General features: G+C 47.9%; 1 protein-coding gene across 1 annotated transcript in view; it reads right to left on the bottom strand.

Moving 5' to 3' along the window:
* LOC116953311 (transcription cofactor vestigial-like protein 2) overlaps positions 1-25725 on the bottom strand; it is a 75331-nt gene extending 49606 nt beyond the window's left edge. The window contains exon 1 of the mRNA XM_032973405.2: positions 24341-25725. Within this exon, the coding sequence (XP_032829296.1) occupies positions 24341-24442 (102 nt within the window). The 5' untranslated portion in view covers positions 24443-25725. The remainder of the gene's footprint in view (positions 1-24340) is intronic.
* Between the last annotated feature and the right edge of the window lie 692 nt (positions 25726-26417).

The raw sequence follows: 26417 nt of genomic DNA on the forward strand, positions 1-26417 counted from the left end.
TCGGCGAGGAGCGCGTGTAAACACCGCCTGCGTCGGCGCGAGGATTCAATTAACCATCCGTGTGCATGCCTCGTGGCCTCGTGCACACAACTCACAGCCCGTACGCAGTGAGCCGCGCTTATCGGAAGGTGTGCAGGCACACTCAACGAAGCAACTCGAGTCCTCATTCGTACTGCTCTCACAGAGAGAGAAAAAAATATATATATATATCTCGTGCCGTGAAATAAGGGTCATTGCCCGAAACGTCGACGGTTTTGTGTATATATGTTCACGTTATAATCTTAGCTCTTTCGGTAAAGTCACGTTGAAGGGAAACAATAAAATAATGAAATACGTATATAAATCAATTCAACGTGACTTTACCGAAAGAGCTATGAATATGAATTACTGCAGTCACGAAAGCTTTAAATCAAAATTAATGTTACTTTTGTATTGGATCGTGTGTGACTGTGCCTGCACTTACATGGTGAGCGCTGTGCATCGTTTCAACTAAAAACATTTTTCATTCCCCTGTTTGCAAACGAATCCACCGCTGGATGATAGGCCGTGCCGGCCGTGCGTGACGATCGTTTGGACATCCTTCACCACACACGTTGGGCAACGCGGGTTCATCAAAGACGGCAGGGGTGGTGAGAATACGGACGGGGGAGTGGACTAAGCAGCCACGGATCTTAGCCGTGGTCGGAAATTGAAACTCAGTATAGCCGGGTTTGTGATGAAGACAGCAAGCGCGCTAACCGCTGCGCCATTCATCCACCCGTCCCGGACCCGGGAGGGCTCCCTCGCGGAGCGGACCTCTCCGCTCTCGGCGGGGTGTGTGAGAGTGAGAGAGTGAGTGAACCATACATCAAGATGAGTGAGAGTGAGTGAGTGAGCCATACAGCGAGGTGAGTGAGAGTGAGTGAGCCATACATGAAGGTGAGTGAGAGTGAGTGAGCCATACATCAAGGTGAGTGAGAGTGAGTGAGTGAGTCATACATGAAGGTGAGTGAGAGTGAGTGAGCCATACATCAAGATGAGTGAGAGTTAGTGAGTGAGCCATACAGCGAGGTGAGTGAGAGTGAGTGAGCCATACATCAAGGTGAGTGAGAGTGAGTGAGTGAGCCATACATGAAGGTGAGTGAGAGTGAGTGAGCCATACATCAAGATGAGTGAGAGTTAGTGAGTGAGCCATACAGCGAGGTGAGTGAGAGTGAGTGAGTGAGCCATACAGCAAGATGAGAGTGAGTGAGCCATACAGCGAGGTGAGTGAGTGAGTGAGAGTGAGTGAGTGAGACATACATCAAGATGAGTGAGAGTGAGTGAGTGAGAGTGAGTGAGTGAGCCATGCAGCGAGGTGAGTGAGAGTGAGTGAGTGAGACATACATCAAGATGAGTGAGAGTGAGTGAGTGAGAGTGAGTGAGTGAGACATACATCAAGATGAGTGAGAGTGAGAGTGAGTGAGCCATGCAGCGAGGTGAGTGAAAGTGAGTGAGCCATACATCAAGATGAGTGAGAGTGAGTGAGTGAGACATACATCAAGATGAGTGAGAGTGAGTGAGTGAGAGTGAATGAGTGAGACATACATCAAGATGAGTGAGAGTGAGAGTGAGTGAGCCATGCAGCGAGGTGAGTGAAAGTGAGTGAGCCATACATCAAGATGAGTGAGAGTGAGTGAGTGAGACATACAGCAAGATGAGTGAGAGTGAGTGAGTGAGTTAGTGAGACATACAGCAAGATGAGTGGGAGTGAGTGAGAGTGAGTTAGTGAGACATACAGCAAGGCGCGTGAGTGACAGTGCACGCAATGACTTCGCTATTGCTCCGTGCGCAGGCTCTGTCGAACTACAGCGATATTCACGCGCGCACCAAGACAAAGATCCCACCTCCACCGTATAGCCTCGAACAGACGTTCAGGGCAAGTGCTGTTAGCGAGTAGTACCTGTGCAGGCCGGCACGGCGCACGAGGGGGTGGGGGGCCAGCACCACGCCCGGCCGCCTTTGTCTCCCCAGTGGCGATGTTTACACACCGTACCAGGTACTCATTTGAGGTTGAGTCGACCTAGAGGAGGCCCAGGAACGGTTCAGATAATAATCGTCACTGATTTTGGCCGTGAGCGGGAATCGAACTCTGGTTGCCAAGATCGTAGCGCAGCTCGCTAACCAATGCACTTCCTCTCCCCTAACTTACACACGCACAGACGCATCTTTGAGACGAGTGATATACATTGTTCATTTCATCATGATGAATGTGACGGTGTGTTGTGAGTGATTATGATGTATTTGATGATGATGATGATGTATCCATCGTCTCGATATTCCTACCTCTCCCCAGGCATCCGGACAGTCGGCTCCCAGCCCCTGGTCAAGTCTGACTGACTGCCTCTCACATAGAGACCCATAGACACACATAGAGACCCATAGACTCACATAGAGACCCATAGACTCACATAGAGACCCATAGACTCACATAGAGACCCATAGACTCACATAGAGAGCCATAGACTCACATAGAGACCCATAGACTCACATAGAGATACATAGACACATATAGAGACCCATAGACTCACATAGAGAGCCATAGACTCACATAGAGACCCATAGACTCACATAGAGATACATAGACTCACATAGAGACCCATAGACACACAAAGAGACCCATAGACTCACATAGAGACCCATAGACTCACATAGAGACCCATAGACTCACATAGAGACCCAAACACTCACATAGAGACCCAGTGACTCACATAGAGACCCATAGACTCACATAGAGACCCATAGACTCACATAGAGACCCATAGACTCACATAGAGACCCATAGACTCACATAGAAACCCATAGACTCACATAGAGATACATAGACATACATAGAGACCCATAGACTCACATTGAGACCCATAGACTCACATAGAGAACCATAGACTCATTTAGTGACCCATAGACTCACATAGAGAGCCTAAGACTCACCTAGAGACACATAGACTCACATAGAGACCCAGTGACTCACATAGAGACCCATACACTCACATAGAGACCCATAGACACACATAGAGACCCATAGACTCACATAGAGACCAATAGACTCACATAGAGACCCATAGACTCACATAGAGACCCATAGACTCACATAGAGACCCATAGACTCACATAGAGACCCATAGACACACATAGAGACCCATAGACTCACATAGAGACCCATAGACTCACATAGAGACCCATAGAATCACATAGAGACCCATAGACTCACGTAGAGACCCATAGACTCACAAAGAGACCCATAGACTCACATAGAGACCATAGACTCACAAAGAGACCCATAGACTCACATAGAGACCCATAGACACACATAGAGACCCATAGACTCACAAAGAGACCCAGTGACTCACATAGAGACCCATAGACTCACGTAGAGACCCATACACTCACAAAGAGACCCAAAGACTCACATAGAGACCCATAGACTCACATAGAGAGCCTAAGACTCACATAAAGACCCATAGACTCACATAGACACCCATAGAATCACATAGAGACCCATAGTCTCACATAGAGATCCAGAGACTTTCATAGAGACCCATAGTCTCACATAGAGACCCATAGACTCACATAGAGACCCATAGAATCACAAAGAGACCCATAGACCAACATAGAGACCCGTAGACTCACATAGAGACCCATAGTCTCACATAGAGACCCATAGACTCACATAGAGACCCATTGACTCACATAGAGACCCATAGACTCATATAGAGACCCATTGACTCTGATAGAGAGCCAGAGAATCACATAGAGACCCATAGACTCACATAGAGACCCATATACTCACAAAGAGACCCATAGACTCACATAGAGACCCAAAGACTCACATAGAGACCCATACACTCACAAAGAGACCCATGGGCTCACATAGAGACCCATACACTAACAAAGAGACCCATAGACTCACATGGAGATCCATAGACTGACATAGAGACCCATAGACTCACGTAGAGACCCATACACTCACAAAGAAACCCAAAGACTCACATAGAGACCCATAGACTCACATAGAGAGCCTAAGACTCACATAAAGACCCATAGACTCACATAGAGACCCATAGAATCACATAGAGACCCATAGTCTCACATAGAGATCCAGAGACTTACATAGAGACCCATAGTCTCACATAGAGACCCATAGACTCACATAGAGACCCATAGTCTCAGATAGAGACCCATAGACTAACATAGAGACCCATTGACGCACATAGATACCCATAGACTCATATAGAGACCCATTGACTCTCATAGAGAGCCATAGAATCACATAGAGACCCATAGACTCACATAGAGACCCATATACTCACAAAGAGACCCATAGACTCTCATAGAGAGCCATAGAATCACATAGAGACCCATAGACTCACATAGAGACCCATATACTCACAAAGAGACCCATAGACTCACATAGAGACCCAAAGACTCACATAGAGACCCATACACTCACAAAGAGACCCATGGGCTCACATAGAGACCCATACACTAACAAAGAGACCCATAGACTCACATGGAGATCCATAGACTGACATAGAGACCCATAGACTCACGTAGAGACCCATACACTCACAAAGAGACCCAAAGACTCACATAGAGACCCATAGACTCACATAGAGAGCCTAAGACTCACATAAAGACCCATAGACTCACATAGAGACCCATAGAATCACATAGAGACCCATAGTCTCACATAGAGATCCAGAGACTTACATAGAGACCCATAATCTCACATAGAGACCCATAGACTCACATAGAGACCCATAGAATCACAAAGAGACCCATAGACTAACATAGAGACCCGTAGACTCACATAGAGACCCATAGTCTCAGATAGAGACCCATAGACTCACATAGAGACCCATTGACGCACATAGATACCCATAGACTCATATAGAGACCCATTGACTCTCATAGAGAGCCATAGAATCACATAGAGACCCATAGACTCACATAGAGACCCATATACTCACAAAGAGACCCATAGACTCACATAGAGACCCATAGACTCACATAGAGACCCATACACTCACAAAGAGACCCATGGGCTCACATAGAGACCCATACACTCACAAAGAGACCCATAAACTCACATGGAGACCCATAGACTGACATAGAGACCCATAGACTCACAAAGAGACCCATAGACTCACATGGAGACCCATAGACGCATATGGAGACCCATGCACTCACAAAGAGACCCATGGACTCACATAGAGACCCATACACTCACAAAAAGACCCATAGACTCACAAGGAGATCCATAGACTCACGTAAAGACCCATAGACTCACATAGAGACGCATAGACTCACAAAGAGACCCAAAGACTCACATAGAGACCCATAGACTCACATAGAGAGCCTAAGACTCACATAAAGACCCATAGACTCACATAGAGACCCATAGAATCGCATAGAGACCCATAGTCTCACATAGAGATCCAGAGACTTACATAGAGACCCATAGTCTCACATAGAGACCCATAGACTCACATAGACACCCATAGAATCACAAAGAGACCCATAGACTAACATAGAGACCCGTAGACTCACATAGAGACCCATAGTCTCAGATAGAGACCCATAGACTCACATAGAGACCCATTGACGCACATAGATACCCATAGACTCATATAGAGACCCATTGACTCTCATAGAGAGCCATAGAATCACATAGAGACCCATAGACTCACATAGAGACCCATATACTCACAAAGAGACCCATAGACTCTCATAGAGAGCCATAGAATCACATAGAGACCCATAGACTCACATAGAGACCCATATACTCACAAAGAGACCCATAGACTCACATAGAGACCCAAAGACTCACATAGAGACCCATACACTCACAAAGAGACCCATGGGCTCACATAGAGACCCATAGACTCACATAGACACCCATAGAATCACAAAGAGACCCATAGACTAACATAGAGACCCGTAGACTCACATAGAGACCCATAGTCTCAGATAGAGACCCATAGACTCACATAGAGACCCATTGACGCACATAGATACCCATAGACTCATATAGAGACCCATTGAGTCTCATAGAGAGCCATAGAATCACATAGAGACCCATAGACTCACATAGAGACCCATATACTCACAAAGAGACCCATAGACTCTCATAGAGAGCCATAGAATCACATAGAGACCCATAGACTCACATAGAGACCCATATACTCACAAAGAGACCCATAGACTCACATAGAGACCCAAAGACTCACATAGAGACCCATACACTCACAAAGAGACCCATGGGCTCACATAGAGACCCATACACTAACAAAGAGACCCATAGACTCACATGGAGATCCATAGACTGACATAGAGACCCATAGACTCACGTAGAGACCCATACACTCACAAAGAGACCCAAAGACTCACATAGAGACCCATAGACTCACATAGAGAGCCTAAGACTCACATAAAGACCCATAGACTCACATAGAGACCCATAGAATCACATAGAGACCCATAGTCTCACATAGAGATCCAGAGACTTACATAGAGACCCATAGTCTCACATAGAGACCCATAGACTCACATAGAGACCCATAGAATCACAAAGAGACCCATAGACTAACATAGAGACCCGTAGACTCACATAGAGACCCATAGTCTCAGATAGAGACCCATAGACTCACATAGAGACCCATTGACGCACATAGATACCCATAGACTCATATAGAGACCCATTGACTCTCATAGAGAGCCATAGAATCACATAGAGACCCATAGACTCACATAGAGACCCATATACTCACAAAGAGACCCATAGACTCACATAGAGACCCATAGACTCACATAGAGACCCATACACTCACAAAGAGACCCATGGGCTCACATAGAGACCCATACACTCACAAAGAGACCCATAAACTCACATGGAGACCCATAGACTGACATAGAGACCCATAGACTCACAAAGAGACCCATAAACTCACATGGAGACCCATACACGCATATGGAGACCCATGCACTCACAAAGAGACCCATGGACTCACATAGAGACCCATACACTCACAAAAAGACCCATAGACTCACAAGGAGACCCATAGACTCACGTAAAGACCCATAGACTCACATAGAGACGCATAGACTCACAAAGAGACCCAAAAACTCACATAGAGACCCATAGACTCACATAGAGAGCCTAAGACTCACATAAAGACCCATAGACTCACATAGAGACCCATAGAATCGCATAGAGACCCATAGTCTCACATAGAGATCCAGAGACTTACATAGAGACCCATAGTCTCACATAGAGACCCATAGACTCACATAGACACCCATAGAATCACAAAGAGACCCATAGACTAACATAGAGACCCGTAGACTCACATAGAGACCCATAGTCTCAGATAGAGACCCATAGACTCACATAGAGACCCATTGACTCACATAGATACCCATAGACTCATATAGAGACCCATTGACTCTCATAGAGAGCCATAGAATCACATAGAGACCCATAGACTCACATAGAGACCCATATACTCACAAAGAGACCCATAGACTCACATAGAGACCCATAGACTCACATAGAGACCCATACACTCACAAAGAGACCCATGGGCTCACATAGAGACCAATACACTCACAAAGAGACCCATAGACTCACATGGAGACCCATAGACTGACATAGAGACCCATAGACTCACAAAGAGACCCATAGACTCACATGGAGACCCATAGACGCATATGGAGACCCATACACTCAAAAAGAGACCCATGGACTCACATAGAGACCCATACACTCACAAAAAGACCCATAGACTAACAAGGAGACCCATAGACTCACGTAAAGACCCATAGACTCACATAGAGACGCATAGACTCACATGGAGACCCATAGACTCACATAGATACCCATAGATTAACATAGAGACCCATAGACTCATATAGAGACCCATAGACTCACATAGAGACGCATACACTCACATAGAGAGCCGTAGACTCACATAGAGACCCATAGACTCACATAGAGACCCATATACTCACATAAAGACCCATAGACTCACGTAAAGACCCATAGACTCACATAGAGACGCATAGACTCACATGGAGACCCATAGACTCACATAGATACCCATAGACTCACATAGAGACCCATAGACTCACATAGAGACCTATAGACTTACATAGAGACCCATAGACTCACATGGAGACCCATAGACTCACATAGAGACCCATAGACTCACATGGAGACCCGTAGACTCACATAGAGACCCATAGACTCACATAGAGACCCATAGACTTACATAGAGACCCATAGACTCACATGGAGACCCATAGACTCACATAGAGACCCATAGATTCACATAGAGACCCATAGACTCCCATAGAGACCCATAGACTCACATGGAGACCCATAGACTCACATAGAGACCCATAGACTCACATAGAGACCCATAGACTTACATAGAGACCCATAGACTCACATGGAGACCCATAGACTCACATAGAGACCCATAGACTCACATAGAGACCCATAGACTCACATAAAGACCCATAGACTCACATAGAGACCCATAGACTCACATAGAGACCCATAAACTCACATAAAGACCCATAGACTCACATAGAGACCCATTGACTCTCATAGAGACCCATAGACTCACATAGAGAGCCATAGACTCACATAGAGACCCATACACTCACAAAGAGACCCATGGGCTCACATAGAGACCCATACACTCACAAAGAGACCCATAAACTCACATGGAGACCCATAGACTGACATAGAGACCCATAGACTCACAAAGAGACCCATAGACTCACATGGAGACCCATAGACGCATATGGAGACCCATGCACTCACAAAGAGACCCATGGACTCACATAGAGACCCATACACTCACAAAAAGACCCATAGACTCACAAGGAGACCCATAGACTCACAAAGAGACCCAAAGACTCACATAGAGACCCATAGACTCACATAGAGAGCCTAAGACTCACATAAAGACCCATAGACTCACATAGAGACCCATAGAATCGCATAGAGACCCATAGTCTCACATAGAGATCCAGAGACTTACATAGAGACCCATAGTCTCACATAGAGACCCATAGACTCACATAGAGACCCATAGAATCACAAAAAGACCCATAGACTAACAAGGAGACCCATAGACTCACGTAAAGACCCATAGACTCACATAGAGACGCATAGACTCACATGGAGACCCATAGACTCACATAGATACCCATAGACTCACATAGAGACCCATAGACTCACATAGAGACCTATAGACTTACATAGAGACCCATAGACTCACATGGAGACCCATAGACTCACATAGAGACCCATAGACTCACATGGAGACCCGTAGACTCACATAGAGACCCATAGACTCACATAGAGACCCATAGACTTACATAGAGACCCATAGACTCACATGGAGACCCATAGACTCACATAGAGACCCATAGATTCACATAGAGACCCATAGACTCCCATAGAGACCCATAGACTCACATGGAGACCCATAGACTCACATAGAGACCCATAGACTCACATAGAGACCCATAGACTTACATAGAGACCCATAGACTTACATGGAGATCCATAGACTCACATAGAGACCCATAGACTCACATAGAGACCCATAGACTCACATAAAGACCCATAGACTCACATAGAGACCCATAGACTCACATAGAGACCCATAAACTCACATAAAGACCCATAGACTCACATAGAGACCCATTGACTCTCATAGAGACCCATAGACTCACATAGAGAGCCATAGACTCACATAGAGACCCATAGACTCACATAGAGAGCCATATACTCACATAAAGACCCATAAACTCACATAGCGAACCATAGACTCACATAGAGAGCCATAGACTCACATAAAGACCCATAGACTCACATAGAGACCCATAGTCTCACATAGAGCGCCATAGACTCACATAGAGACCCATAGACTCACATAGAGACCCAGTGACTCACATAGAGACCCATAGACTCACATAGAGACCCATAGACTCACATAAAGACCCATAGACTCACATAGAGACCCATTGACTCTCATAGAGACCCATAGACTCACATAGAGAGCCATAGACTCACATAGAGACCCATAGACTCACATAGAGAGCCATAGACTCACATAGAGACCCATAAACTCACATAGAGAACCATAGACTCACATAGAGAGCCATAGACTCACATAAAGACCCATAGACTCACATAGAGACCCATAGACTCACATAGAAAGCCATAGACTCACATCGAGTCCCATAGACTCACATAGAGACCCATACATTCACATAGAGAGCCATAGACTCACATAGAGACCCATAGACTCACATAGAGACCCATAGACTCACATAGAGACCCATAGACTCACATAGAGACCCATAGACTCACATAGAGACCATAGACTCACATAGAGACCCATAGACTCACATAGAGACCCATATATTCACATAGAGACCCATAGACTCACATAGAGTCCCATAGACTCACATAGAGACCCATAGACTCACATAGAGACCCATAGACTCACATTGAGACCCATAGACACACATAGAGACCCATAAACTCACATAGAGACCCATAGACTCACATAGAGACCCATAGACTCACATGGAGACCCGTAGACTCACATAGAGACCCATAGACTCACATAGAGACCCATAGACTCACATAGAGACCATAGACTCACATAGAGACCCATAGACTCACATAGAGACCCATATATTCACATAGAGACCCATAGACTCACATAGAGTCCCATAGACTCACATAGAGACCCATAGACTCACATAGAGACCCATAGACTCACATTGAGACCCATAGACACACATAGAGACCCATAGACTCACATGGAGACCCATAGACTCACATAGAGACCCATAGACTCACATGGAGACCCGTAGACTCACATAGAGACCCATAGACTCACATAGAGACCCATAGACTTACATAGAGACCCATAGACTCACATGGAGACCCATAGACTCACATAGAGACCCATAGATTCACATAGAGACCCATAGACTCCCATAGAGACCCATAGACTCACATGGAGACCCATAGACTCACATAGAGACCCATAGACTCACATAGAGACCCATAGACTTACATAGAGACCCATAGACTTACATGGAGATCCATAGACTCACATAGAGACCCATAGACTCACATAGAGACCCATAGACTCACATAAAGACCCATAGACTCACATAGAGACCCATAGACTCACATAGAGACCCATAAACTCACATAAAGACCCATAGACTCACATAGAGACCCATTGACTCTCATAGAGACCCATAGACTCACATAGAGAGCCATAGACTCACATAGAGACCCATAGACTCACATAGAGAGCCATATACTCACATAGAGACCCATAAACTCACATAGCGAACCATAGACTCACATAGAGAGCCATAGACTCACATAAAGACCCATAGACTCACATAGAGACCCATAGTCTCACATAGAGCGCCATAGACTCACATAGAGACCCATAGACTCACATAGAGACCCAGTGACTCACATAGAGACCCATAGACTCACATAGAGACCCATAGACTCACATAAAGACCCATAGACTCACATAGAGACCCATTGACTCTCATAGAGACCCATAGACTCACATAGAGAGCCATAGACTCACATAGAGACCCATAGACTCACATAGAGAGCCATAGACTCACATAGAGACCCATAAACTCGCATAGAGAACCATAGACTCACATAGAGAGCCATAGACTCACATAAAGACCCATAGACTCACATAGAGACCCATAGACTCACATAGAAAGCCATAGACTCACATCGAGTCCCATAGACTCACATAGAGACACATAGATTCACATAGAGACCCATAGACTCGCATAGAGACCCAGTGAATCATATAGAGACCCATAGACTCACATAGAGACCCATAGACTCACATAGAGACCCATAGCCTCACATAGAGAGCCATAGACTCACATAAAGACCCATAGACTCACATAGAGACCCAGTGACTCATATAGAGACCCATAAACTCACAGAGATCCATAGACTCACATAGAGACCCATAGCCTCACATAGAGAGCCATAGACTCACATAAAGACCCATAGACTCACATAGAGACCCATAGACTCACATAGAGACCCATACATTCACATAGAGAGCCATAGACTCACATAGAGACCCATAGACTCACATAGAGACCCATAGACTCACATAGAGACCCATAGACTCACATAGAGACCCATAGACTCACATAGAGACCATAGACTCACATAGAGACCCATAGACTCACATAGAGACCCATATATTCACATAGAGACCCATAGACTCACATAGAGTCCCATAGACTCACATAGAGACCCATAGACTCACATAGAGACCCATAGACTCACATTGAGACCCATAGACACACATAGAGACCCATAAACTCACATAGAGACCCATAAACTCACATAGAGACCCATAGACTCACATAAACTCACATAGAGGCCCACTTACTCACAAACCTGCGCACATATGTTGAACTTATTTCGCACCGTATGTACTGTAGCCAACCGTGCTAGTCGGAGGTACGGGACTGCCTTTCTCTCATATAACCTATATATATGCCCGCTGGTTCTGTACAGCGTCTGGAGATGCGGTCACATTTAGACTCGGCCGCTATATCAATGCACATGACGTTGTAAATTGCAATGGTATCGTGAGATGTCGTCGATGATGCCCGTGATGATGCAGATGACGACGGCTACACGATGGCCATGATGATGATGATATGATGACTGGACGATTCTGATGACGATTATGCCACTGCAGATGGTGCTGATGATTACCACTGCGGGTTTGCTATGAATAATAATCATGTAGTGACCAAGATGATGATGGACGTCTGCCCGTCTGGATACACCGCTGAGTAAGAGGGAGCGGTTTGACTCACCTAAATAAGCAACCTCGAGGACGGAATATCTCTCTACCTGTCTCTCTGTCTCTCTCTGCCTCTCTCTGTCTCTCTCTGTCTCTGTCTCTCTCTCTGTCTATCTCTCTATGTCTCTCTCTGTCTCTGTCCCTCTCTGTCTCTGTCTCTCTCTGTCTCTCTCTGTCTCTCTTTCTCTCTCTGTCTCTCTCTGTCTCTCTCTGTCTCTCTCTGCCTCTCTCTGTCTCTCTCTGCCTCTCTCTGTCTCTCTCTCTCTGTCTCTCTCTGTATATCTCTGTCTCTCTCTCACTCTCTGTATCTCTCTCACACTCTCTGTCTCTCTCTCACTCCTTGACTCTCCGCGTTCTGTAGCCGACGACTCGAATTGAGTCGCCACTGAGAGCCCCTTCACTCTACCTCTCTCGCCTCTCTCTTTTGCGATGAAGATGGGACGCTTCCCGAAACGTCGCCTATCGCGTATACACATACCCCCCTCCCCCATTAAAAGGCAACACTTCGATTGACCAATGTGTTCCTTTCGTCTCGCGTTAATTGTGATTATAAACCGCTGCCGACCCATCAGGAGCATCACCAACACAATTTCGAGTTTCCTTGCACATCTACCTTGGTGGAGCCTCTTATTCTCTCGTGGAATTTGTTTTAAATGTTTAAATTATTTTAATAATTATTATTAATAACAATTGTTATTATCGTGCAACGACAATGTTGTTGTTGTTATTCGTGTGTGTTCCGTGTGCGACCTTTAAACGCTTCGGTTTGTCAGCTGTGTAATGTTGTCTAATGTTACTTTACACAGTCCGTGCGAGAGCCCTTCTCTGCGATGTCGACCTCCGTGTCCTCACTCACACACGCAACACTCTGCCGCTTCGCTCACGGATCCCTCGCATCAAATAGCCGGGCAGCCGCTGGCTTAACGGGCCCATCGTCCGCACTACTACAAGAACAACAACAACCACTGAAGCTCTATCCCCATCGTCTCTTCCCACCTCGCTCGGATTTCTGGTTACCCAAAAATCATGATAGCTGTGTGTCCTCCTACTCCTCCTGCTGCTGCTTTTGTTCCTCTCCATCTTCCCGAACCATTCCCCTCCTCCTCCCCCCTCCCACCCCGCGTCTCCCCACTTCTCGGCGCGTTAGAGGCACGCGAGGGGAATGGTTCGCTTCTTCGAGATGAAAGCGCAAAGGGTTCGTCGCGATTGTGAACGCCAATTGCGACAAAGTCAACTCTTCTACAATGATCGGACGCGAACAACAAACACGCCGCTTGCATTTCGTTGTACATAACCGCATTGGTATTTATGCACGTACTGTATGTTGAACTTCTTTCGCACCGTACTTATGCAACCTGCGCTCATTCCAGGCGCGGGGAAGGACAACAAACTAAGCACGGAAAATAAGTTCTGAAAAGATGACTTTTAAATGCGTGTGATGTCAAAGGGCACCGCTCCAGTGAACCAAAGAAGATGAATCATTGCAGTCACGAAAGCTTTAAATCGAAATTTAACCGCTCCAGTGGTTTCATAATTTCGGGAAGGAAGAGCGTTCCAGACGGCCACAGAGCGCGCGTCGCTACGAACCCCCAGCGTTCCGAGGTCTTTCGATTCCCGCTCACGGCCAACACCAATGACGATTATCTGAACCTAGGTCGACTCAGCCTCAAATGAGTACCTGGTGCAGTGTATAAACATTGCCACTATGGAGACAAAAGCGGCCGGGCGTGGTGTTGGCCACCCACCACCCTCGTGTGCCGTGCCGGCCTTTATAGGTGTTCACTAAAGGCACTTGCCCCAACAGTTTTGTTAAGGCTATACGGGGGGCATGAACTTTGTCTTTGTGCGCTTGCATGCAAATTCGCACGTGCTGTATGTATATACATGTTGTGTATCTCGTAAGCGTTTACATATATTTGGTGTGTGCGTGCATGTAAATGTGTACGTGTTGTGACGTACGCGATGTGGTATGCGGCTGTATGCTTTCGCTCACCGCACGCGAGCCAACGTCTGTTAAGGATATACGCATATGTTTATTGGTAAGAATTCACGTACGCGTACGACATGCGTGCGTTTTGCAAAATACGTGTGCGCTTATACGCTTGTGTTTTTTGTACACGCAAGTGTACGATTGCGTATATTATTTTAGTGAGTTGCGTGCCTTTGTCGACTTACGTTTAAACATCTCTGCGGGGAGCGGTGGTGTAAGCGGTTAGCGCGCTGCGCTACGAGCCCGGCTACTCTCCCCTAGGTCGACTCAGCCTCAAATGAGCACCAGGTGCGGTGTCTGAACATCGCCACTGGGGAGACAAAGGCGGCCGGGCGTGGTGCTAGCCACCCACGGACCCTCATAGGCCCTTGCTAACAGCACTTGCCCCCCAACAGTCTGGGGGATCTTTGTCTTTGCATTCATTTGTATAGATGGATTCGTATATTGGTCGATATTTGCATATGCTATTCGTATGTATGAATGTTTGCTCATTGTGTATTCGTATGTATTTGTGTTTGTGTGTGTTTCATATGTTTAATGTATGTCTTTGGCTGAATGTATCCCCGTGTATTTGTAAGTATATATGTATTTGTATGCGTATATGTATGAATATACATGCGCAGCTATTTCTATGTACTTATCTATATATATGTGCGTGTATATATGTAATTGTACGTGGATATGTGTACTTGCATATGTATATATATGAACCCGTATGTGTTTGTATGTCGACTCAGCCTCAAATGTATTTGCAGGTCGACTCAGCCTCAAATGAGTACCTGGTACGGTGTGTGAACATCGCCACTGGGGAGACAAAGGCGGCCGGGCGTGGCGCTGGCCACCCACCCCCTCGTGTGCCATTCCGCCCTTCATAGGTGCTCGCTAACCGCACTTGCCCCAACAGTCTGTTAAGGCTATACGGGGGATCTTTGTCTTGTCTTGTTTGGTATACGTGTGTACTTACATGCATATATTGTACGTATGTACCTTCATGCATCTGTACGTATTTTCCCGTACGTGTTTGCATGTCATTGTATTTAACACTGATGCCCGTAAACTGCCTTTGCAAAGATCATATTCACCGCCAACCTGCTCTACAATTAAACTGACAATTATATTTTGTAGCATTTTAATATTGCACAAGAGGTCTAGATTTTTTTTTTAAGATGTCACGTGAATGTGTTTATATATAGAGACACACACGTATATATTACACAGTAATTGCTAATCCGTGGATTAATGAACGATATGTGAACCTACTATTACGTGCATAGCTTGCGAACTTATCTAATATGTATATTAGCCATCTGTCGTCAGATAGTCACCGATTAACGTTACTAACAACTTGTTGCTTATATCGAAATCGATGATCATTTACCGCTCTGTGTCAATGCACTGCTGAACGAAGGCCGCAGCCACCTCGCCAGAGTCGATCATGGGGGTTCTAATTTATCTGACCATACTTCACCATTTTATGCAGTGCGAGTTGGCGGTGGGGGGGGGGGGTGGGTTGTGACCCAGGATGGCATTAAATACAACTCAACCACGGATGTTTGCCAGGAATAGAACTCGGGTTAGCGAGGTTCTGCGTCTTGATGTATGGACGACGATGTAGATGCAACAATTTCACATTCGTGGTGGTCAAAGCCCAGACAACCGCGTCAGCAGCAGGAGCAGTAAGTGGAGTCGTGTGTCGCTGCGATGTCTCCCTCTTCGTAGTTGTCGTGGATCGGGAGGCATTTGCGTCGTTACGTGTTGCACTGCGGCCTCTTCTGGATGACCCACGGTCACGGCACACTGCTACTGCAGAGTTTTACATCTTCCAAGGTATCACGCATCTACTGCTGCCGTGGTTTTGTGCAGCGGATGCGGTTTAGGGTGGATGGACCACGTGCCTCGCGGAAGATCAAAACACCCCTCGCATCGTCGTCTGTGCCGGGAGGTTAATACCGCGTTAGCAGCGCAGTGCGCTAACCGTTGCGCCACCGCTCGCTTCCTGCATTTGCTTCACTGTCTCCCAACACCGTACACAATCGCGGCTGGATCGAGGTCAATTCCGATTGGTGTTCTCGAAGGGCTACGAGCGGCCACACTGGATGCAATGATAAGCCGTGCCTATCCGTAATATAACCGCAAACATCTGAAAATCAATCCGTTCCAATACGGGCCTCTTTATGTATATATATGACGATTTCACATCTAAGTGTGTAAACACTTAGATGTGAAATCGTCATCGACAGTAAAGTCAAAGCAAATTCGAATTCGCATTCAATCATGAGTGGCTTGGATGCTCATCTTGCAGTGGTGGAAATTCCAAATTCCCGTGGCGGCGATGGGCGAGTCTATCCATAGTACAACCACCGTGGACTTCACCACGAAAGTGGTAGGACGTTTATAGACCCCGGAGGGAGGGATGGAGGCAGGGCCGGATCAAGGCGTGGGGGCTTTAGGGGCTGCAAGCCCAGGGCTCTGCGCCAGCTGAAGGACCTCCAGAGATGAAGTGAAAAGTTTTTTTCATTTTGTGAATTCTGAATTTGTTGTTAGCCTCGTAAAGAAATCAATTGTATTTTTTCCCTTAACTTTGTTTTCCTTTTGAAAATATTACTGGGGGGGGGGGGGGGCTCACAGTACCTGTAGCACAGGGGCCTACAACATCTTAATCCGGCCTTGGATGGATGGAATGATGTGATGATTCGACTCCACCAACCCGGATTGTAACTCGAAAGCTTCCCGGCTGACGCTCGCTCGCTCGCTCTCTCCCCTACTGCGCTCTGCCTGGTGGCTTCGGATATCGGTAAACCGAGTAAATTGCCGACTCGTGAACTCTGATGCCGAAGCCGATAAGAAAGCGAGTCCAATATCGGTATTAATAATTAGTGCAATCGATGGTCTACATATTTGTTGACTGTAATTTGTTATGTGTACATTTTCTACATCTAAATTTAATATCTATTCATATATATGTAAATAGTTACCGTATTATCCGGATTGTAAGACGCTCAGAAAAGTAGTACGCGGTCAAAAGCGTGTGCCCGATGTCAATGATACTCGTACAGACATCGTCACAGGCGAACGCACTCACACACGCACACCCCACTGACTCCAACACGCACACCCACACACGCACACTCAATCAAACACTCACACAGGCACACTCACTTACACACACACGCGCACTCACACACTTACACGCGCACACAAAGACAAAGATTCTCTGTATAGCCTGTAACAGACTGTTGGGGCAAGTGCTGATAGCGAGCACCTATGAAGGCCGGCACGGCACACGATGGGGTGGGTGGCCAGCACTACGCCTGGCCGCCTTTGTCTCCCTCGTGGTGATGTTTATACATCGCACCAGGTACTTATTTGAGGCTGAGTCGATCTAGGGGAGGCCTAGGACCGGTTCAGATAATCGTCACTGGTGTTGGCCGTGAGCATGAATCGAACCCGGGTCGCCGGGTTCATAGTGCTAACCACAACACTACCGCTCCCCACTCACACACGCACACTCACACACGCACACTCACACACGCACACTCACACACGCACACTCACACACGCACACTCACACACGCACGCACACGCATTCACACACACGCGCGCACTCACACACGCACTCACACACACGCACTCACACACACGCGCGCACTCACACAAACTCACTCACACACACTCACTCTCACACACGCACACTCACACACGCACTCACACACGCGCGCACACACTCACACACACTCACACACGCGCGCACACACACTCACACACACTCACTCTCACACACGCACACTCACACACGCACTCACACACGCGCGCACACACACTCACACACGCACTCACACACACGCGCGCACACTCACACATACCGGATTATAAGACGCAGCCTGTGCGGAGCACAAGCCTGCAGGGCGACTGGGGGGGGGGGTTAAAGCGGACTACAAAGTTCTGTCATCAACATAAACGCGATTACATATCTTTTTGTTAAGTGATTCGTTAACTTTTGATTTAAAGCTTTTGTGACTGCAGTAATTCATATTCTTAGCTCTTTCGGTAAAGTCACGTTGAAGGAAAACAATAAAATAATAAAATATATATAAAACAATAAAAAAATTCCCACGACGTTTCGACCATAAAGTCACGTTGAAGAGAAACGATAAAATAATAAAATATATATAAAAACAATAAAAAAAATTCTCACGACGTTTCGACCATAACACAAATACCTGATAACGACCGTTTGTGTTATGGTCGAAACGTCGTGAGAATTTTTTATTGTTTTATATATATTTTTTCATTATTTTATTGTTTCCCTTCAACGTGACTTTACCGAAAGAGCTAAGAATATAATTCGTTAACGTTATTGTATTGCCGGGAGCGGCGTCGTAGTGGCTGTCACAATGCGCTCTGAATCCGTTCGATTCCCGAACACGGCTAACATCAGTGGCGATTGATCCTCTGTAGCGACGCTATCGAGGTGACTTAACCTCCTTCACAAACCCGCACTGACCAGGGTGGTGAAGTATGGTCGGACAATCCCCACGATAGATACGTCGTGGTCCAGGATCTTCATCTAGCAGTGGATTGAACACTGGACATTGTTAATGTGTCTATGTAAACAATGCAACACGTGCATACGTATAAGGCGCCGTGACTTAACATCATAACCCATCATAATCATTTTGTATATATTTTATTGTTTTGTTGTTTCCCTTCAACGTGACTTTGCTGAAAGAACTAAGAATATGAATTACTGCAGTCACGAAAGCTTTAAATCAAAATCATAGCCGGTAGTTTGCAATTAGATGTACGACTTTTCTGTATTTATAATACATGCAAAGGTTATATATATGGATTTATGTAATATACTCGTGCACGAGTGCCATATACACGGCGTTCAGTCTGCCGATCGTCTAAGCCTATACATATCTACATAATCATTAATGATACGTTTCACAATGAGTTGTTTGTATCTGTGTGTATGTGTGTAGATATATACAGCACACTTATTTCGTCGTTATTTAAATCCAATGCTGGATTTATGGGGAAGCGGGGAGGGGGGGGGGGCTATTAGACCATACTTCACCACTCTGGGCCATTTGCACATTCGTGAACAACAATCGATTTTTAATAAGCTCCCCTCTTATTATTATTGCCCATAAGAGCAGCCTGTAACACCTGTTATGCATCCAGCCATTATCCAGGACTCCAACCGGGCTTCACTTTCGAGATCACGGGCCTATTACGCGGGGTGAAATGCTCGTATGTGGGATATTTTTTTTTTTATAAACAGTGGCCAGTAGGTCCCTACAAATAAACATCACAGTAGCTCTGTGGTGGAAATTCCACGTTCATGTGACGGTGCTCATGAAAATAAAACAAAATACACAGCACGCAACCACGTCCACGTGCAACTGTGAGTTACTCTGGGTTTCATAGACCGTATATAGCCAGGGCAGTGGTACGTACGTACGTTGAACTTCTTTCGTACCGCACGTATAGCCAACCGCGCTAATCGGATGTGCGGGCGGGGGGGGGTGGACAACAAGCTAAACACGCACGCACTCACGCGCAAAAACAAACAAACAGCTCTTAAAAGAAATCAAGTGTCCAACCCAGATGATTTAAAAGTGCACGGCTACAGCGCATTCCTAATATCGGACGGAGGTTTTGTTGTTGTTGTTGTTGTTGTTTTTTTTAACGGGAAGAGTTTTGTGCTGTCGCAATCGCGTACCCCCAAAAGTAGCCGTGGCGCGCGAGCGTTCTCGTGAGCCAGTCCCGGCTACCCCTGCAAGCGCTCGAGAGTAGCAAGACACGAGCACGCATACCCCGGCCACTTGAGTTCTCATCGAGTTACACAGGATCAACTTGAAACGTGACCATGGCTGCTGCTGATGATGATGATTATGGTGATGATGATGATGACCTTCTCATGAAGAACTCGAGATGGGAGTCCATCATCAAGCAGTGGATTGACAACGCGCCTGGCCGTGTACTTGTGCGTGTACTCTTTTTATATTCACTGGGTGAAGAGCGAAGTTGCTACATCACTGCTGCACTTAATAGACATCAGGGTGCAACAGCAGCGTGAGTGATGATCCGCTCACTCGCTCGCTCGCTCACTCATCGGCCGGCAGTCACCTCCCTATCACTCTTCTATTGCAACTACTGCTGCTGCTGCTGTGGCTACCGTTCCCAGGAACTTCGCTCGTTGATTCCTCCTACATCCACGGCGAGGATTCGGTCTTTTGCCAGACGCTGAATTGGTGAGACTTTTATCGACACTGCAGGTCATAACAACACGCTCACGCACTCGCTCACCAACTCACTCAATCACGAACTCACCCACTAACTCACTCACTCATTCACGCACACGCTCACCCACTCACTCACCCACTTACTCACCTACTCACGAGCTCACTCACCCACTCACTATTTAAAAACTCACTCAACCACTCACTCACTAACTCACCCACCAATTCACCCACTCACTAATTAACTAACTCACCCACTCACTCACACCCTCAGTCACTACCTCACTCACCCACTTCCTCATCCACTTACTCACTCACTAACTCGCCCACTCACTCACCCACTAACTCACTCAACAATTCACCCACTCAGTAATAAACTAACTCACTCACACCCTCACTCACCCACTCAGTCACTTCCTCACTCATCCACTGACCCACTTGCTTACCCACTTACTCACCTACTCACGAACGCACTCACCCAATCGCTCACCAATTAACCCACTCACTAATGAAATAACTCACCCTCCCATCCACTCACTCACCCACTCACTCACCCACTAACTCACCCACTCACTAATTAAACTCACTCACCCACTCACTCACTGACTCGTCCACTAACTCACCCACTCACTAAATCACCTAGAAATTAACCCACTCACTAATTAACAAACTCACTCACCCGTCATCTGCCAAGCTCTTATCACAAATAACCTGGCTATTAACTGTTATTCATCGCAACTGTGAGGGTGCTGTTTGTTGCTGGCCGCTTGGGGCAAGTGCTGCGAGCAAGGCTGGCACGCAACACGAAGGGCTGGGTGACCAGTACCACACCGGGCCGCCTTTGTCTTCCCAGTGCTGATGTTTACACAGCGCAACAGGTTCTCAATTGAGGCCGAGTTGACCTAGGGGAGGCCCAAGACCGGTTCAAATACTCGTCACTGATGTTGGTGGCCTTGAGCGGAAATTGAACTTGGGTCATTGCACGGCGCACTAACCACTGCGTCACCGCTCCCTACAATACATGTGCACACCCGTTCAAAGACAAAGATCCCACGTATAGCTTGAGCAGACTGTAGGGGCAAGTGCTGTTAGCGAACACCTTTGAATGCTGGCACAGCGCACGATGGGGGGTGGGTGGTCAGCACCACGCGCGGCCGCCTTTGTCTCACCAGTGGCGATGTTTACACACCGAATCAGGTACTTATTTGAGGCTGAGTCGACCTAGCGGAGGTCCAAGACCGGTGGAAATAATCGTCACTGGGTGTTGGTGGCCGTGAGCGAAAATCGACCACGGATCGCAATGGGTTCGAAGCGCAGCGCGCTAACCGTTGCACTACCGCTCCCACACACACTTACCACAGACACACACACGCACACACACTCACACAGACACACACACGCACACACACACTCACACAGACACACACTCACACAGACACACACACGCACACACACTCACACAGAAACACACACGCACACACACACTCACACAGACACACACACGCACACACACACTTACCACAGACACACAGACACACACACTTACACAGACACACACACGCACACACACGCAGACACACACTCACACAGACACGCACAGACACGCTCACACAGACACACAGACACGCACATACACTCACACAGACACACAGACACGCAAACACACACACTCACACAGACACACAGACACGCACACACACTCACACACTCACACAGACACACACACACAGACACACACACACACAGACACACACACGCACACACATACTCACACAGACACACAGACACGCACACACACTCACACAGACACACACACTCACACAGACACGCACACTCACACAGACACACACTCACACAGACACACAGACACGCACACACACTCACACAGACACACACATACTCACACACACAGACACACACACACACACCCACACAGACACACACACACACACTCACACAGACACACAGACACACACTCACACAGACACACACACTCACACAGACACACAGACACGCACACACACACTCACACAGACACACACTCACACAGACACACACACTCACACAGACACACACACACACTCACACACACAGACACACACACAGACACACACTCACACAGACACACACACAGACACACACACACACACACAGACACACACACAGACACACACTCACACAGACACACTCACACACACACACTCACACACACTCACACAGACACACACACACAGACACACACAGAGACACACACACAGACATACACACACACTCACACAGACACACACGGACACACAGACAGACACACACAGACACACACACAGACACACACACACTCACACACACAGACACACACACACACTCACACAGACACACACACACTCACACACACAGACACACAGACACACACTCACACAGACACACACACACACAGACACACACACACACAGACACACACACAGACACACACTCACACAGACACACTCACACACAGACATACACACACACTCACACAGACACACACACTCACACAGACGCACACAACAACAACAACAACCGCCATTCGCCACTAAGTGGCGGTGACGTCACCACGACGCTTGTGCCAGGCTATGTGCACCCTGAGGCCACGTGAAGTGTCGAACGCCCGCTGGCAGGAGGTCACGGGGCAGACCCAGGTGCCACGGGTCGACTGACTACCTCCTCGCGGTGCCGGACGGGCAACTCTGTCGTGGACAGTGCTGTGGGGGGAGTTCCAATTTTGATTGGCTCCTCCCCTCATGGCATATGTGTCCACCACAGGGGCTAAACGGGGGCTCTGGACGGGTGCGAGGGGCTGGTAACCCCTCCACCTTCAATTAATTACCACAAAACCACGAATTAAAGTGAAATATGTAACAGACGCACACACACACAGACACACACACACAGACACACTCACACACACACACAGACACACACACACTCACACACATACACACACTCACACAGACACACACACACAGACACACACACACAGACACACACACACAGACACACAGACACACACACACTCACACAGACACACACACAGGCACACACACACACTCACACACACACAGAGACACACTCACACACACTCACACAGACACACAGAGACACACACACACACGCACGTGAGTGACGCTTCCTACCTGCGTGGCGTGGGGGTACGATGAGTAGGCGGCCGATGCTGCGCTGAGGTAGGCGCGGGCAGGCGGCCCGTACGCGTGGTACATCACATCGAGACAACTCATTACTCCGCTCAGCCACTCAGCCACTGGCGGCGCGAGGTGTGCGGGGAGGAGAGAGAGAGAGAGAGGCGCTCCCCCTCCCACGCAGAGCTCAGCTTCTCTCTCTGTGCCCCCCCCCCACGACAAAGGCTTGCGACTCAACCACCGCTCGCAACTTCGCTCCCCCACTCTGGCGCCGGGGAGACTTTTCAATCGATCGCCTCCGTTGCTCGCGACGGTCGGGTCCAATGCGGTATCGGTACGGCCAGATCGCGATGGGTCTAGTAGTAGCAGTAACACCAATGATAAACAACGTCTCCTTAATTGAATACTCCTAAGTGGCAAGGAACAGCGTCTTCACTGCAATTGACGGGCGCGTGTTTTCGATCGCGGGTGCGATGTCCTCGTGACTGCAGGAGTAGGGGAGAGTGTTTCCACGGCGCGGTCCTTGCAACTTCACGCGTGAATCACGAAGCAACACCAACCTGAACAGCGCCTTCTAAATTGGCAGGAGTCAGTCGGCTTAGACGACGGCGTTGATGGCTCCCTATCATCTTCAACAAACAATAAACCACAACAAAAAGAAAATCATGCCGCGAGGAATATTGTCTTCTAATTACAGGATGGCCGCAGAATTGCTCGTGTGGGGGAATCTTCCAAGTTCTGGGCGGCAGCGGCGGTGGGGGTTGGTGGTGGTGGTGGTGGTGGATTGAAGCGTCGGATCCGTCGCGCGCACTGCCTTCAAATTCCAAGCCTGTGACGTCTTCTAATTAGGAGACGTGCGTACGAGCCGCCTAATTGCTCCAAACCAAAACAATCAGTGGGCACGGAGTCGACGTTGTTGTCGGTGCTGTTGTTGTTGTTGTCGGTGTTGTTGTCGGTGTTGTTGTTGTTGTCGGTGTTGTCCCTCTCTGTCTCATCGCTTGCGTCGCGAGTTTTGTCCGCCCACCGCGGCTCCTTCTTCTCCCACGCACGGGCTGGGCTACAAAAAGTTAAAAAATAAAATTGCGCGCGGCTCCAGCAAGAGACGAGAAGATGCACGCGATCCGTGTGAGGACGACGAGGACGATGAGGATGATGATGATGATACTACGGACCCTTAAAGATGGATGTATCGATGGACGAGTGCGCGCGGGGTTGTCTCCGTGCGGACGGATCGAGGACGGGTCCCGCGCGGTTCCTCGCTCGCGTCGTCCCCACTGCAGGGACCGTGCGCTTCTCTCTCGCGTGGCCCTCTCGCTCCCGCTCGCGCCTTGTGCCCGAGGCAGCGACGTGGGCCGACGGACGCCCTCACCACCACCAACACCACCACGTCGCCTGCATTCCCTCCCTCCCTCCCTGCCTCGCTGCCTCCCCTCTCACCCCTCTTCCTCCCTCCCTCCCTCTCACATCGCACAGGCCTCACCCTGTCCAACAGCGCACACACACACCACCACCATCACCACCTCTCACCCAACCACGCGCGGCCCAGACCAACCAACCATGCCGACAGAAAATCGGCCACCCCCCTCCTCCTCCCACCGCCGCCGCCTGCCCGCCCCCCTCTCAATCCGCCACCGCTCCTCCGCCTCCTCCTGGCGGCTGCTGCTCACCGCAATGCTTCGATCCTACGTGCGGGTGAGTTCGGATCGTGTTGTTGTTGTTGCTGCTGATCAAAGGGGTGACACGGTGGAGGGGATGGGGGGGGGTGTTGCTTTGCTCAAACCAATATGTACATGGGGGGGGGTGTAGATGGGGAGGGGGGGTATTAGCCCCCCCCCATCAACCCCTCCCTCCCCCCCCCTTCCACGCAGGCCGCTCATCTCCTCACCCCACCGTCACCCATCTCATTCCCTTTCGGGAGTGTACGGGTGAAGTCTCTGATTATAATCCACTCTGTCTCTGTCCTATCTGTATGTATATATATACTAAGAAGAAGGGTCATTGCCCGAAACGTTGGCCTAGTGTACTGTTATTGTCACGGTGTTATTGTTGCCAAACGCGTTGATCCGTTTGAGTT

Source organism: Petromyzon marinus, chromosome 51 (assembly GCF_048934315.1).
Source record: "Petromyzon marinus isolate PM22_M1 ecotype Great Lakes invasive population chromosome 51, UKy_Petmar_22M1.pri1.0, whole genome shotgun sequence".
NCBI classification, from domain to species: Eukaryota; Metazoa; Chordata; class Hyperoartia; order Petromyzontiformes; family Petromyzontidae; genus Petromyzon; species Petromyzon marinus.